The sequence below is a fragment of the Camelus ferus genome, chromosome 13, assembly GCF_009834535.1.
Source record: "Camelus ferus isolate YT-003-E chromosome 13, BCGSAC_Cfer_1.0, whole genome shotgun sequence".
In the NCBI taxonomy this organism is placed as follows: Eukaryota; Metazoa; Chordata; class Mammalia; order Artiodactyla; family Camelidae; genus Camelus; species Camelus ferus.
This window is the reverse complement of record NC_045708.1, coordinates 52817579-52832650: the sequence shown is the minus strand read 5'-3', so window position 1 is coordinate 52832650 and position 15072 is coordinate 52817579. Positions and strand designations below refer to the sequence as shown.

General features: G+C 39.8%; 1 protein-coding gene and 1 long non-coding RNA gene across 2 annotated transcripts in view; one reads left to right on the top strand and one right to left on the bottom strand.

The window, feature by feature from the left end:
- Window positions 1–2460: 2460 nt before the first annotated feature.
- LOC116668073 lies at window positions 2461–10529 on the bottom strand. Its single transcript, XR_004325153.1, has 2 exons — window positions 5029–10529; window positions 2461–4891 (listed from the first exon to the last, which is right to left on the bottom strand). It is a non-coding gene; the product is annotated as an uncharacterized LOC116668073 (long non-coding RNA).
- A 1196-nt stretch (window positions 10530–11725) lies between these two features.
- The window catches only part of PTGER3 (prostaglandin E receptor 3), a 75564-nt gene continuing 72217 nt past the window's right edge, over window positions 11726–15072 (top strand). The window contains 2 exon segments of the mRNA XM_006191028.3: window positions 11726–12665; window positions 12667–12888. Of these exon segments, the coding sequence (XP_006191090.1) occupies window positions 11994–12665; window positions 12667–12888 (894 nt within the window). The 5' untranslated portion in view covers window positions 11726–11993.

The following is a 15072-nucleotide window of genomic DNA, read 5'->3' as shown; positions in this document are numbered from 1 at the left end:
ACGCTGGCTCTTGTGTCCTTTGACATGCTTCCGTTCTTAAGTGGAATGGAAGGTAGATGATGGAGAAAGGGGAGGAAGAATTGTTGGGAGAGGGAGGTGTATCATCAGGTAGGTGAGGGAATAGAATCTGGGCCTTGGTGGTGGTGCTGATGGGAGGATCTTCAGCCTTAAATTGGAGCCTTGACAGTTAATTACAGTATCAGGAAGGATGAATCCAGGTGTTGTTAGAGTCAAGTTTATAGTCACTGAGTTAATAGTAAACACACTTTTTCCAGTCACACCGAACAAATGGATTCTTACAGGGGGATAAAGGGTGTTGTAGCATTGCACACAGATAACAAGAGATAAACATGTAGTAAGCAACAGTTCCCAAGTGTCTGTATTTAGCAAAATAAAAGGTAACATCATAAGAAAAGTAATAAGTGGGCAACTTCTTAAGTACATTAATGAGTGATTAAAATATATGTAAGAAAAATGCCATATAGCATTATTCAGGGAAAGGAGAAGACCTGAATTTGAAGCTAAAATAAATATGTAGGACAGCCACTTTCCCAAAACCTCAGCCTGGTGGGAATGCTCTTAGACTTCACGGTAGAAATCTGTGAAAGTGGAAAGAAAATCAGTCTTGTCTGAATGAAAAGGCAAAACTCCTAAGGAATTGACTTGAGCAGTCTTGAAAGACAAGTTTATTGATGAATAATAAGGTGAGTTAATTTGTGAAGCCTCAAGATTTGGTTATGTTTTTAGGGGATCAGAAATAATGTGGTTGTGAGAAACCTTGGGGAAAGAAAGAACCTCATACTAATGCTGTCGGAAGTGAACTGGACCACACTGAACACTGCCTGAAAACAATGAGTTACAAACCTTAGTGTTCCTCACTGAAGATGAAGAAAATTCACCTGATTGTGAATGACTGTTTAGTAATTGAATTTTCAGTTTAAGCTTCAATAAGTGATTGGTTGAATGAAAAAACATTTAGAAAGCAAAAAAGAGAGCGAGATCTTAGTGTTGCACTCAGAGCAGAAAGTTCTGTCCCACCCCCAAAATGAAGCTCCTGTAACCTGTTATCTGTGCCATCATCAAAGGCCGAGTACCCCCAGCTTGGATGTAACATGAAGTAAAGTTCGGTTTAATGGGTGTGACCCTAGTGGTAGATTCGGCAGTGATACTTGATTCTTATCTATGTTCTGGAGTCAAAGAGCCAGATTTGAATTTTTACTTCATGGCACCTGCATGATCTTGGACATACTCTTTATGCCTTGCACACAAGTATACAGCAAATGTTGGCTGTTAATTTTACCCTCCACCTATGTCTTCAAATATTTCATGTATACTAATCCTTAAATGTGTATACCCTCCTTTCTATAGCACCAGATCTGTTTCTCTACCTACTTGTATATCTCCTTTTAAATGTTAATTTCACTGTATCTAAATTCTCCCCAGACTAGTCCATCAAAACTCATGTATTTCACATTGATAAATGGCGTTATCAGTAACATGGGAATCCTCTTAGATTTCGTTTGCCTCCCCACTCCAAACCAAATTGGATTTACCTAGAACAATACTTAGCCTTCCAACCCACACTGCTCCACTACGCTTGCCACTGCTTTGGTTTACGGGCTAAGATGTTGCAGTTGCCTCCTAAATAGCCATCTGGCCTCCAGTCCTGTCTGGCATTTAGTGGGTTTTCCAGAGCATTTGCTGAATGATCCTGTTGTTCCTAGTATGTCTCTGCAAAAGTATTAACCTAATTGGTTAATTAAGTTAATTAGGAATTGGTAATGAGTTCCTTTAGAGTGTATGATTCTTAAACTAAGTGCAGTGGGGTGCATCATTTGCAAAATAAGCAATAAGTTTAAAAATTAGCCTTACTCTTCTGGTGTAGGAGCAAGTAATACTGAGTTCAAAATAGTTTAGTGTGTATTACAATGCCATCTTACAAATTTACTTAGGCCTTTAGAACAGTAAGCATATGATGTACTAGTTAAACCATATTTAATAAGTATGGTTGTTTTAAGGCCTTAAAAGCTTTTAATAGAAGAAAATAGCATAGAATATTGATAACTGTACCAGTGAAGTTTATTGGCAAAAATGATTTGTACATTTATTAGAAAAAATGTGTAACTTATGAGTTATTTCTTTGCTCATTGAAATGAAAAACCTATAGAATGGAACTGTTTTGGATGAAACAAGTCTGATAAGTTTTCATTATATTAATCCTCTTAGTGACTTTACCTCTTTGACTTAATACTTCACATCAGAATTCCAAGCAGGGAAGATAAATCTGCCTTCTTGTAATTTGAAAAATGGCTGTTAGAGCTTAAGAATGTTGATGTGAAAACTAGTGACCATGATTAGAGAATATGAAATAGTTGCACCTTTGTAAATGGTGTGATTGGAATTACAAAATTGCATTGCCCTATGTTACACTGTTATTAATACATTGGAATCACCAAAAAGGAAAAGTCAAAAAGTGTTTAATTCATTCTCTACTAGAAAAAAAAAAAAGACCACATAAATGCTTCTCCGGCTACATACTCGGTGCTGTAGCACCTGTACTAAATCCTAGGATGGAAAATGCGCTGAGAGAAGATTGGGACATTTCACTTGTAGTTATTTCAGTATTTTCCCCAGTTAATAAGAAAATGAGTTTAAATCCTTTTAAGTCCTTGAGTTTAAATTCTTTTCACCAAGTATTCCATATCAAGATCTAAACAGAAATGAAGAAAATCAGAGCAAAACTGTTCTTAATCAAATTGCTTAAAGCCTGTGATGAAGAAAAAAAAAACAGCCAGAGAAAAAGACATACAGAAACAATGGTAAGAATGATGGCTAGCACTGTCAGAAGCAATGCAAACTGGAGGGTCGTGCAGTATCTTTAAAAGTACTGAAAATCACTATCAGCCTATTCTGTATTTACTCTTTCAAAAATATAAAAATAACCAACTTTTCAGCTACTCAAAAGCTGATGAAATTCACAACATATCTAATTAAAAAGTATTAAAAAGATTTTTTGGTGGAAGAAAACATGAAAATTGGGTCTACACTAATAGCACAGAAAGTGCTACATGGCTAAATAGGTTTTTTCTTACTAATTAAATCTCTTTAAAAGGTAATTGACTTTAAAGCAAATACATTTGTGAGACTTATATACAAGTAAAATACACAGCAAAAATAGCTCAGGTCAAGAGGCGAGAAATGGAAGTGCACTACTGCAAGGTGGTTATACACGGAACTGGTGTACATCTCTTGAAGGTGGTCTGATAAGATATGTGCTATAAAAACAACCACTGAACCTAACCAAGATGTTACATATGCTTAAAGAGGGGAGTCACAAATACTCCACACAGGAGGCAGAAAGAAGAAATGTGACAGAAAACAAATAGGCATGTAGGTTTAAACTCAACCACGTCAATGATTGCGTTAGATATAACTGATCAAACACCCCAAATTATGAAGTAGTGATTGTCAACACTGGATAATGCAAGATCTTTATGCTCTTAAAAGAAACCCACTGTAAACATAAAGACACAAATAGGTTAAATGTTAAAGGATGAAAAAATAAAAGAAAACTGGACTGGTAATATTTCAGAAAAGTAGATTTGAGAGCAGAGGATACTAGGGATAAAGAATATCATTTCATAATGTCATTTGATCACAAAAGCATAACGTATATGTATTAGTCTTCAAAATATATGAAGCAAAAGATGGATAGTATTGCATGACAAAAATAGGGAAATCCATGATTAGAGATTAGACTCTTCTCAATGTTTGTACAGTAGGTAGGAAAATCAAGAGATAAAAACTTGCAAAACAGTCAACTTGACCTAAGTGATACTCATAGAACACCCTACCTAATAATAGAATACATGTTCTTTTCAAATGCACATGGAACATTTATGGAAATACACTACCTAGGACACAAGTACATACTGTATGGCTCCATTTATATGATGTTCAAGAACAGATGTTTAGCTATTGTGATAGAAGTCAAGACAGTGATTACCTCCTGGGGCACGGTGCTGGTTATTGACTGAGTTGGGGCACAAGAAACAGAAGTTGCTAAAATTGTATATATATAAATCTGGATGGTAGTTACAACTGTGTGTATGTTTTAAAAAAAATCACTTCTATACAATTAAGATTTTGCACTTCACTGTATGAATGTTATACCTCAAAACAAAATAGTACTCACCTAGAAATAGAAATAACTTAGTGGAACAAAATAAGGACATACAGAAAAGGATACATGCCTATATAGGAATTTTAAATAACTTCATTTGGGGAATAATTTTGGATATATAGAAAACTTGCAAAGATGATAACAGAGTTCCCATATGCCCCTACATTGTTAATATCTTGCATTACCATAACACATTTGTAAAAACCAAGAAACCAATATTCACACAATACTGTTCACTCCAGATTTTCTTTGAATTCCACCCGTTTTTCCACTAGTGTCCTCTCTCTTTTCCAGGACCCAGTAGAGGGTAATACATTACACATAGTGAGGTCTCATTTTCTTCTGGTCTGTAACAGTTTCTCATCCTTGTTTTTCATGACTTTAACAATCTTGATTACTGGCCAGGTATCCTGTAGAATGACCCTCACTGGGGGGTTTATGACTTTTTTTTTTTTTTCGTGATTAGACTGGGGTTATGGGTTTTGGAAAAAGTACTACAGGAGTAAAGTGCCCTCCTTATCACACCATACCAATGGAGGTGCAAAATACCTTCATGACATTGCTGGTGATGTTAACCATCACTTGGTTAAGACAGTGTGTGCCAGATTTCTCCTTTGTAAAGATACTGTTTTGTTTTTTCTTTTCATACTGTGTTCTTTGGAAGTACAGGCATACCCAGAGTTACTGCAGGTTTGGTTCCAGGCCACACTGTAAGAGAGTGAATATCAGAGGAAAACAAGTCACATGAATTTTTTGGTTTCCCAGTGCATATAAAAGTTATGTTTATACTATATTATAGTCTATAAAGTGTGTAATATCCTTATTTCAAAAAAAAATGTACATACCTTAATTTTAAAGTATTCTTGTTAAAAAATACTAAGCATTCTCTGACAATGCGGGGTTGCCACCAACCTTCAATCTGTAGAAAAGGCAGTATCTGTGAAGCTCAATAAAGCAAAATGCAATACATACATGAAAGTCATGAAGTCAAGCATACCGTCAAGGGAGGAGGGGGATTATGCATCACTTTCTGGAGGGGGGAGTATCTATAAATATTACAGAGGTTTGCTGCTGCTTTCCCATCTATTTACTCAATAATTTACATCAGTATGGCTTATGTATATTTTACATTTGGATTATATTCAATATTATATATTTTGTTGTTCAAATTGTTGCAGTTGGACATTGGGAATTCTTTCAGGTTGGCTCCTGTGTCTCTTTAACATATCATCATTCTTTTGTCTTTTGAACATCTCTTTAATTTTTGGTAATACAAAATGCTCTAAGCTCATCTTGTATTTTCCCTGCCACAGCCATAAATCATCCATTCCTCCAGAGACTCCTGGTCATTATTATTGGAGAATGATGTTTAGAAAACAAGATCTAGATTCTAAGCTATATAGAAATTTAATATATGACAAAATGGTATTTCAATTAAGAGAGGAATTATGACTTACTTAATAAATGGTGCTAATTATCCATACGATAATCCATCAGAAAACAAAGTTAAACTTTCACTTCATTACTATTTGCTAAAATGTAAAAATTTAAAACTATTTGGTTAAATATATGCATATTAAAGCAAAAATATTCCAAAATGTTACTTGGGTGTAGGAATTAGGAAGAAGAAACCTTAACTTTCTTAAGCAGCAATCCTAAAAAACAAAGAAAAAGATGAACATTTTTCTGAATGAATTTTTTGCATATGGTAATATACATGACAAAAAAAGTAAAAACAGAAATGATGAGGTAGGAAAATGGGAAACAGGCAGTATCTCTATCCAAAGAGTTCCTGCAAATTAATAGCATAATAATAATCTAATAGAAAAGGCACGAAGATCAGTTAATCAAAGAGAAAGCTAATTAATAGATTTGTAAAAACGGATTTAACTTCATGAGTTAGGGATACACAAATTAACAGCAAAATATATTTCACTCAGATTGTAAGTATTTTAAACAGCGATAGTATATAGGGCTGGCAAACAGAAAAGCAGGAACTCATGTATTTTGAGTGATTATATCTTTTAGCATAAAGAAAAATCTGAAAGAATACACCCCAACCTGTTTATAGTGGTTGATTTGGGAGTGAAAATAAGGAGAGGTGTAGAAGATATTGTTAACCATTTAAAATGTAATCTAAATGCTGTTTAAACTTTTTTCTTTTGCTTATTTTATTATACTGTTTAAACATAATTTAAAATGATAAAATCAAGGCAAGTAAAAACAATTGTTGTAGATTAGGTAGACGATGTTAGTGACCTCAGCCAGGGTGGTAGCTGTGGAGATGGAGACAAGTGAATGTATATGAGATATATTTCGGAATTAGAATTAATATAACTGGATGATGTATTGGAAGACAGAGATAATGGAAAAAAAGACTCAAGGATGGCCATTGGATTTCTAGCTTGAGTAGGTGAATGGTATTATTATATACATCAACGAGGAAGACTCAGGTAGAACCAGGAGTGGGGAAGAAAATTTGAAGTTCCATTTGAACATATCGAGGTGTCAATGGGCTATCCAAATGGTATGACAAATAGTCAATTGGATATATGAGGCTGGAATTCAAAGGAGGAGTATTAGCTGTAGATATAAATTTGGGACCCATCAGTGTATAGGAGTCCACATCTAAGGATTTGTCACGTAAAAATAAGCCCCACAAATACACACCCAATCTGTACAAGAATGTTATTGTACTACTGCTGCTTATAGCAAACATTATAAATAATCCAAACATTCAGAAAGAATTTGTTAGATTATTCTTGGTATTTAGGAAGATTGTGAAGAATTTCTATGCACGTATTGTTTGAAGTTTAAAAACAAAAGACAAAAAAACAAGTTACAAGAATGCCTCCAGTAACGATGAGACGGTAAAGAAATCACAAGGATTTTTCTCCTGTTTTAATCTAGAAGATTTATCATTTTAAGATTAAATGTAATAACATTTAATGTATGATCCATTTTGTGTGTGGTGTGGGATAAGGTTTATGTTCATTTTTATTTGCATACAGGTATCCAATTTTTCCAGCACCATTTGTTGAAAAGGCATTTCTCTATTGAATTACCTTAGCAACTTTGCTGAATATTAATTGAATTTGTATTTATGTATGTATGTGTGTATATATATCTTTGTAACTACACATCTGTTTATGTATCTTTATACCTCTATCCATCTGTACATATATAACAGATATCTAGCTACATATCTGTATAAAGATACACGTACTGTTCAATGAAATAGTTTATTTAATCTATCTTAGTGTACTATTCCGTTGAACTGTATGTGTATCTTTATGCCAATATTACACCGCCCTGTAGATAACAATTATAAAAGTCTACTTAAAAATTTAAAAGAATGATTTAAATTCACCAGAAGCATTCAGAAGCATACAGAAATGGGAGAAAAATTAATCTCAAAAAACTGTAACTGAAAGGGGTAAGAATTAATACCTACTGGCCTTTTGAACTGGAGTGATGCCCAATCCTCATGACTATATCATGGTAGATAGCGGTGGAGAAATTGCAACCTTATCGGCAAAAAGTGCCAGAGATAGGAGTTCAAGGCGAGAAAAACCACTGCAAATTTAAATAGGAAATCCAGGCAATGAGAACCACAGGAGGAAATGAACTAGAACTTCTGCCCAAATCTACATCTGACACAAACTATGCATGAATGAGGGAATCCCCCTGAAACCTGGTGGAAATGCAAGCAGGGACCAGAGAAGAATCTAGTAAGAACAACTGATCAAGACTATATCCAGGACTTTGATGCTTTGCTTAAATGATCACATTCGCCACTGTGTGCACCTTGGGTGGCAGAAAGCTGTAGTTTTACAAGCTTGAAATATCAGGGCATAGCCTGAAGCTGGCGGAAGAGCTGGAAATTAGAGGAGCAACAGAGGGGATGATCCCCATCACCGACTGACCAAAAAAATTACTGACCAAAAATTAGGGTAGATCAGGTCACAAGAAACCAGCCTGAAAGAGCAGCCACGAAAACCATGAGAACAGAGCAGAGACAGCAGCAGCCGCGCATCACAGGAGAGAAAAAGTTGGCATTTTTGAATCCAGGCGCATTAACTGTCAAAAGAACCCCACCCCCACCCCACCTCCACCAGTCAATAATCCTCAGGGGAGAAAAATGGAATCTGTAGTCACCACAGTATATGAACTTCAATGTCCAGTTTTCAGTTAAAAACTAGTAGGCATATATATAAAGAAACAGGAAGAAAAGTTTGGAGAAAAGGGAGTCAATAGCGACTCAGTGTACCCAGATGTTTAATTTGGAAAAGACTTAAAGCACCTCCTTTATTTTGTTGAAATGTTAATTATATTAATATTTGAGTGCTAAATCTACCTTGGGTTCTTGAGATAGATCTTATTTGATCATAAAAACTGTACATTTTTTCCAGTTTTTCATGAAAACTGTACATTGTTTTTAAAATTGGGATTTTATAAGATCTTACCTCCATGGCAAATCACAAAAGCCATTGAGATTAGCATTCTTTTGTTATTTTGGGTCAAAAAAATCAGGAGTTTCACACTAAAATATGAACTCCATAAATGTAGAGACTTTTGTGTGTTTCTTTTGTATCCCTAACGACTAGCATAGTGTCTGACATAAAGTAGATGCTGAGTATTTATTGAATGAATGACTAAGAAACATGCTGAAATTAGTAGTTTACTCCAGGGAATAAGAATTGCAGGTATTTTGAGGTAATCAAGAGCCTGATTCTGTGAAACTATTAATCTTTTTTTGTAAATTCATGTCAATTTTAAAATTTTTTAATAGAAGTTCAGTAGAAGTAAATAGAATAAATTCATCAGCACTAGCTAAGTATTGATATATGTTATGAATTTTTAAATGTAAGATACAAGAGGGGTATAATTCAATTTGTGAATTAAAATCATTTCTAAGACATAGATTCAATTAAAAATATATAAGGGGTGAATACTTATTTTAACTAAACAAAGTTTTCGAATATGTGGTCTTTCAATTATCTGACTCTATAACTTTAATCCTCACTGGTCTATTTATTAAGCAGACACTCAGAGAAAGAAAAAATGACCACAGTTATGTATTAATGAGTTAGACTTCTACAAAAGATATCAGAGGTCCCCAAGCAAAGCATGTTATTTGTCGTTTAGAAATTGTACAGCATGTTACCAACCTTTTGGTCACTAGAGGGTGCTAGTGTTTCAGGCCAACACAATACAGTTTACTTCTGCTCTAACACCAAAAAGCGCCAATCCGAATCCAACTGCCAGCCTTCTATTGTGTGATTCCTCAGATCCCCCAAATTACTTGTTTACAAAGTGAATAGCTACAAAGCAGACACCTTAGAACAGGACGAATCAAAACACTGAAAGGAGGAAAATGTTACACAAAAGATCTGAAATGCAGCACCTATAACGCATTGGTGTGGAGGTGAGTAAAAGAGGATAACGTTCATTCTTGGATACAATATGTCCTTATGCTTGGAACTTTTAGGAAGTCTAACTGGCTTGTACTGCAAGGGGAGAAACAACAGTTTCAAAGAGGTCAAATAATCACAAATAAAAATGAGAATACTTTTTGATATAGAGATCAGCTTTGTTTCTTTGCTGTATGAATCATGAAAAGTTTTATATTTTAAGATAAAATATAGTTACACTAAAATTGTATTGCTATAACACTAAATTTTGATATGTACTTCTACCCCAATGCTTTGGGTAAAGCTTGTATCTAAGAATATCATCAAAATTATTGTACTTTTCAAATGACATTTTCCCAAGTATCAGTTTGAAAGTAATTAAAACTAATAAGACAAAGGTTTGGAGAAAGATTTTAAAAGTAAACCATTTCACTGTTCCTTCCTAGCCGTTGTTCTCAATAGAAACATGACATTTTAAAAGAGAAATGAAATTCAAAAGTACAAAAAAATGTGAACAGCAAAACACAAATTAAAATGAAAGTGATGTGATTAAGGCATGCTGTTAAAATAGAATTTAAGTTATTTTTTTTTCTCCTTTAAAAACTATATAACCCATAATGATATTTTTTTCAAAACAACAGCACAGAAAGAAAGAACTCAGGGGAACATACTTTCATTCTCATCTCCTACCACTCACTTAACACCCTGTAAGGATATCAGCTAAGCTAGGAAAGACAAAGAACTGACCAAGGCTTGCTCTGAAAGTCAAGCTGAAGTCTGAGAAATGGTCTTCATAGTGCTATATGATTAGGTCTAACTTCTTAAATATGAGGAAAAATGAAGTTTGTAAATCATTTAAAAAATCCTTTCATTTCTTGGACAAGATGAAGTGGCAGAAAAACCAGGCCCTCCCTATATCTGAGAACAGTTGGTCTAACCATTGATTTTCACCTGTGGAGAGTGGTTACGGTATCCACGTAAAGAACACTGTGCTTCAGATAAGACGGAGACTGGAAAACTGATGCAAGACTTCGGCACATCTTTTAACTTCATGGAACCTTAAGTTATCTCACTTTAAAAGGGGAGTAATAATAGCAACAGGATCTTGAAGGATGTCTGAAAAAAATGGGAAAGTGGTTGTGAAAACATATAAAATATTGGCTTGATAAAAGGCACTTATGCCCATTATCACTAAATGTGAAGACCTTCATAGCATCTAAACACAGCTTCCAGTCCGAATTTCATAGGAATGGGGAAGGGGTGGAGAAAGATGGTTGGCGGCTTTATAAAAGCTTGCGTCTTCCCCCCCACCCCGCCTCCTCTCATTCCAGCTCCCAGAGGCAGGAAGGCAGCCGCAGAAGAGCTAGTGAAATAGTGACGTAGTGAGGTAACGAGTAGCCGCCACCTGCCCCTAGACACTTTTGCCCCAGCGGACTTAAAGAAAAAAAAAATTTAAGGAAGAGGAATATGGGGGGGGGGGGGATAGTTGGAATTTCTTTATTTTTGAATTTGACCATCCGATTTTATTTTGTTTCCCTATACTTACTCGCTTAAGTCTCGAGGCACTGTTCGTTTTATAGTTTCACTGCGCCCCTGAGGACAGAGGACCTTGGCCTGCCCATGACCATTCTGGAGTCCCGAAGTAGAAAGGCGGAAGTGTTCATGCTCATCTACGCGGTAGGAGAGTGGTTTGCCTTGATTGCTCAGGGTCAGGTGAGTTACACTTGCCAGGGTTACAAAAGAGCTTCAGGAGGAGGGTCTGGTCCTGGCACAAGCGTCTGTGGATCGAGAAGGAAGAGGGAGGGCGCTCAGGTCCGCCTTCGCAACTCGCCTGAGGTCGAGTAGCCCAGTGAGACAATTTAGCCCCCGCCGCCTAAGGACGCGCCTCTGGCAGAGAACCGGAGACCGCGCGGAGCCGGGCAGGACGGCCTGGATGGGCGTCCGGTCCGGCCAGGAGCTGGGGCATTTCGAGAGGAGTCCTCCTGGGTTTATTTTTCCCAGCCCAGGCGGCCCCGGCAGTGGTCACGCAGCAGCCAGAGGAGGCGCTCAGTGGCTTCTGCATCCTCCTCCCACCGCACTTTGGCCCACACCCAGGGCGCCCCGCCCCCTCAGGCTTATAGAAGGGGCCGGGTGGCTCCGCACGCCTCGGAGCTGGACGCTTCTCGGAGCCGACGGCGCGGCTGCCTGCGTGGCTTGAAAGCCCCCGCGCCGCCGCCACCGAAGTGGCGAAGTGAGGTGGCGGCTGCGCCCCGCATCATGGAGGGCAGCCCAGCCGCGGCCCCAGCCTCAGCCCCAGCCCGGGTCGCCACCGACAGCCGCCGCCACTACCCGCGCCCCGTCTGCTGGCTCCCTTTGCTGCTCTCAGGGCGCCGTCCCCTCCTCACCTCGAAGACAACATGAAGGAGACCCGGGGCCACGGGAGCGCCCCTTTCTGCATGCGCCTCAACCACTCCTACCCGGGCATGTGGGCGCCCGAGAGCTCCTCCGAGGCGCGGGGCAACCTCACGCGCCCCTCGGGGCCGGGCGAGGATTGCGGCTCGGTGTCCGTAGCCTTCTCGATAACCATGCTGATCACCGGCTTCGCGGGCAACGCGCTGGCCATGCTGCTCGTGTCGCAGAGCTACCGGCGCAGGGAGAGCAAGCGCAAGAAGTCGTTCCTGCTGTGCATCGGCTGGCTAGCGCTCACCGACCTGGTCGGACAGCTGCTCACCAGCCCGGTGGTCATCGTGCTGTACCTGTCCCACCAGCGCTGGGAGCAGCTCGACCCGACGGGGAGTCTGTGCACCTTCTTCGGCCTGACCATGACCGTCTTTGGGCTCTCCTCGCTCTTCATCGCCAGCGCCATGGCCGTCGAGCGGGCGCTGGCCATCCGGGCGCCGCACTGGTACTCCAGCCACATGAAGACGAGCGCCACCCGGGCGGTGCTGCTGGGCGTGTGGCTGGCCGTGCTCGCCTTCGCCCTGCTACCGGTGCTGGGCGTGGGCCAGTACACCATCCAGTGGCCCGGGACGTGGTGCTTCATTACCACCGGGACGGGGGGCAACGGGACTAGCTCCCCGAGGAAATGGGGGCAACATTTTCTTCGCTTCCGCCTTTGCCTTCCTGGGTCTCTCAGCGCTGGCCGTCACCTTCGCCTGCAACCTGGCCACCATTAAGGCCCTGGTGTCCCGCTGCCGGGCCAAGCCCACGGCGTCGCAGTCCAGCGCCCAGTGGGGTCGGATCACGACCGAGACGGCTATCCAGCTTACGGGGATCATGTGCGTGCTGTCGGTCTGCTGGTCGCCGTTGCTGGTAGGTAGTTCCAGGGTATGGGGAGTTCGGAGTGGGCGTGCGCGCTGGTGGGCAGTGGAGACTACTGGAAGTGGCAGCGCCTGCTGGGGTGTGTTTGCAAGCACAGAACTTTGGAGAGGTCTCTGCCTGCGCTATATTGGTCGCGGCTTCAGAGTTGAATTCCTCACTTACTTGCTGAGTCCCTTCCAGCTGCCAGGCGTCGCAATAGTCTCTGATCGTGCACACATGGAGACTACAAGTCTGCTCACAGTCTAATCGGAGAGAGTTAAGAGGATACCGAGGTGTCGTTTCAGGGCTTGTGCAGAAATGGAGGTTTCCCCGGGGTGCCTTGGGAGCATAACTGTAGCCCGGCGCTCTGGGTTTTCTCCTTATTTCAGATACCTCTCGCACATGCAGTCAGTTCTCAGTCTGCAGAAGTGCTTTACCTGTGACCCACCGCAGACAGGCACAGCGGTCTTGCAGCCTCTAAGCCACTGCGACCTCTCCAGGCGCAGCCTGCTCTCGCCTTCCTTGCAGGCTCGCTCCTGACCGGAGGCTGTGAAGTGGAAAGTATCCTGCCGCTCCGCCAGCCTCAGCCGTTTGGGATGCTGCTGCAGCCTCTAGGAAGTGCTTGAACCCACAGTCAGCCAGTGGGCCCTTGAGATCTGGTAACTGTCTTTGAGCCAGCTTTGCTAGTCCTTGTGGCAACCCCACCAGGCTGCGGTAAGGCCAATTCTGGTCTAGCAGGTAGAGGTTTCTGCACTTTCCAGCTCCTCACAGGGACCTCAGCCCGAGAGCAAGTGATGTTTCCACATGCTGCTTGTTTAACACCTGCTCTTACATTGTGCTTTCCAGATTTTCCTCTGCGGTACTTTTAGCTAGACATTTGTGTAAGTGCTGTTTACTAATTCCTGATGAATGGGTGCTTTTTTTAGGCCCCAAGCAGCCTGGCTTAAAGGAGATGTTGCTGAAAGAGTGGTCTGGTCACTGTGACAGTGTTGTAACAGATTACGTATTGGACCTGAAAATGTCTTAGACAGATGTGGAAAGCTCCTGAAACCTATGGCACAGTTTTCAGAACCCACCCACGTATGGCTTTTCTTTTTCAGTCATAGTAAAATATACATCACATAAAACTTACTATTTTAACCACTTGTAAGTGTAGTTAAGTGGTGTTAAGTACATTAACATTGTTGTGCACCATGTATACTTTTAAATCCCTGGTATTTTATAACAGAACCCTAGTTCCCTTTTCCATCCCACCCTCCCTTGCATTTGACAACATAGCTATTCCACAATATCTGCATTTAACTGGGTAGTATATTTAGAGCAGGAGTTTTGGCTCCCAGTCAGTAACATGCGATGACAAGGAAAGTTATGTTAGGACCTCACTGCCCACAAATTGTTGTTCCGTCTCAGTTCTGCATTCCAGGAGCTAGAACTCAGGCTGATGTCATGACCAGGGCTTATCAAAACCAGCACCCATTTAAGACATATTTATGTTTACAAGGGAAAGTGGTCAAACAGAAGGGGGAAAGTCCTAAATAATAAGCACTGTCCTAAAGTGTAATACTTAACATAACCTTAAAGGCCAGCAGAGTCTCTGAATTTTTCACCATGGTCCTTTGAGTCCCACATGCTTGAGTCTGTTCTATCATACTCTTTGTATCTATACTCTGTACATCCTAGAAAAGTAAATCATATGAATAAAATGCTTACTCATGCAGTTATCCAGACTTTTCCTTTTTTCTAGTGACAGAGAAAATACGTAGTGTGTTTTTTATTTCAAAACATTGATTCCAATACCATGAGCATGGTGGCCTTAGGAAAACTTTAGATGAGCTCTGAAAACTGTAACCTAGGATCATCAAACTCACTCTCTTAATCTTAAGAAAGACTGTATTTGGAACTTACTTTACTTGCTTTCAGTTAAAATCTGCATTTAAAAATATTTATTGGCTTGCAGCATTTTATTGATTCAGTTCTCATAAAAGCATTAAACTTTAAATTGAACATGTGATCGTATCAAAGAGGAGAAATTCATGGTTTCTTAACTGCGTATTTTTTTAAGCTAAGGGAGTTGTTTTATCTTCTCTTTTGTACACCACTGAAATTAAATCTCAGAAAATTAAATTTCTCTCAGAAAGATCGACAGTACAAAGTTGGAATTATTTCAAAGGAAAGAAACTGGCAAAACTACTTTCT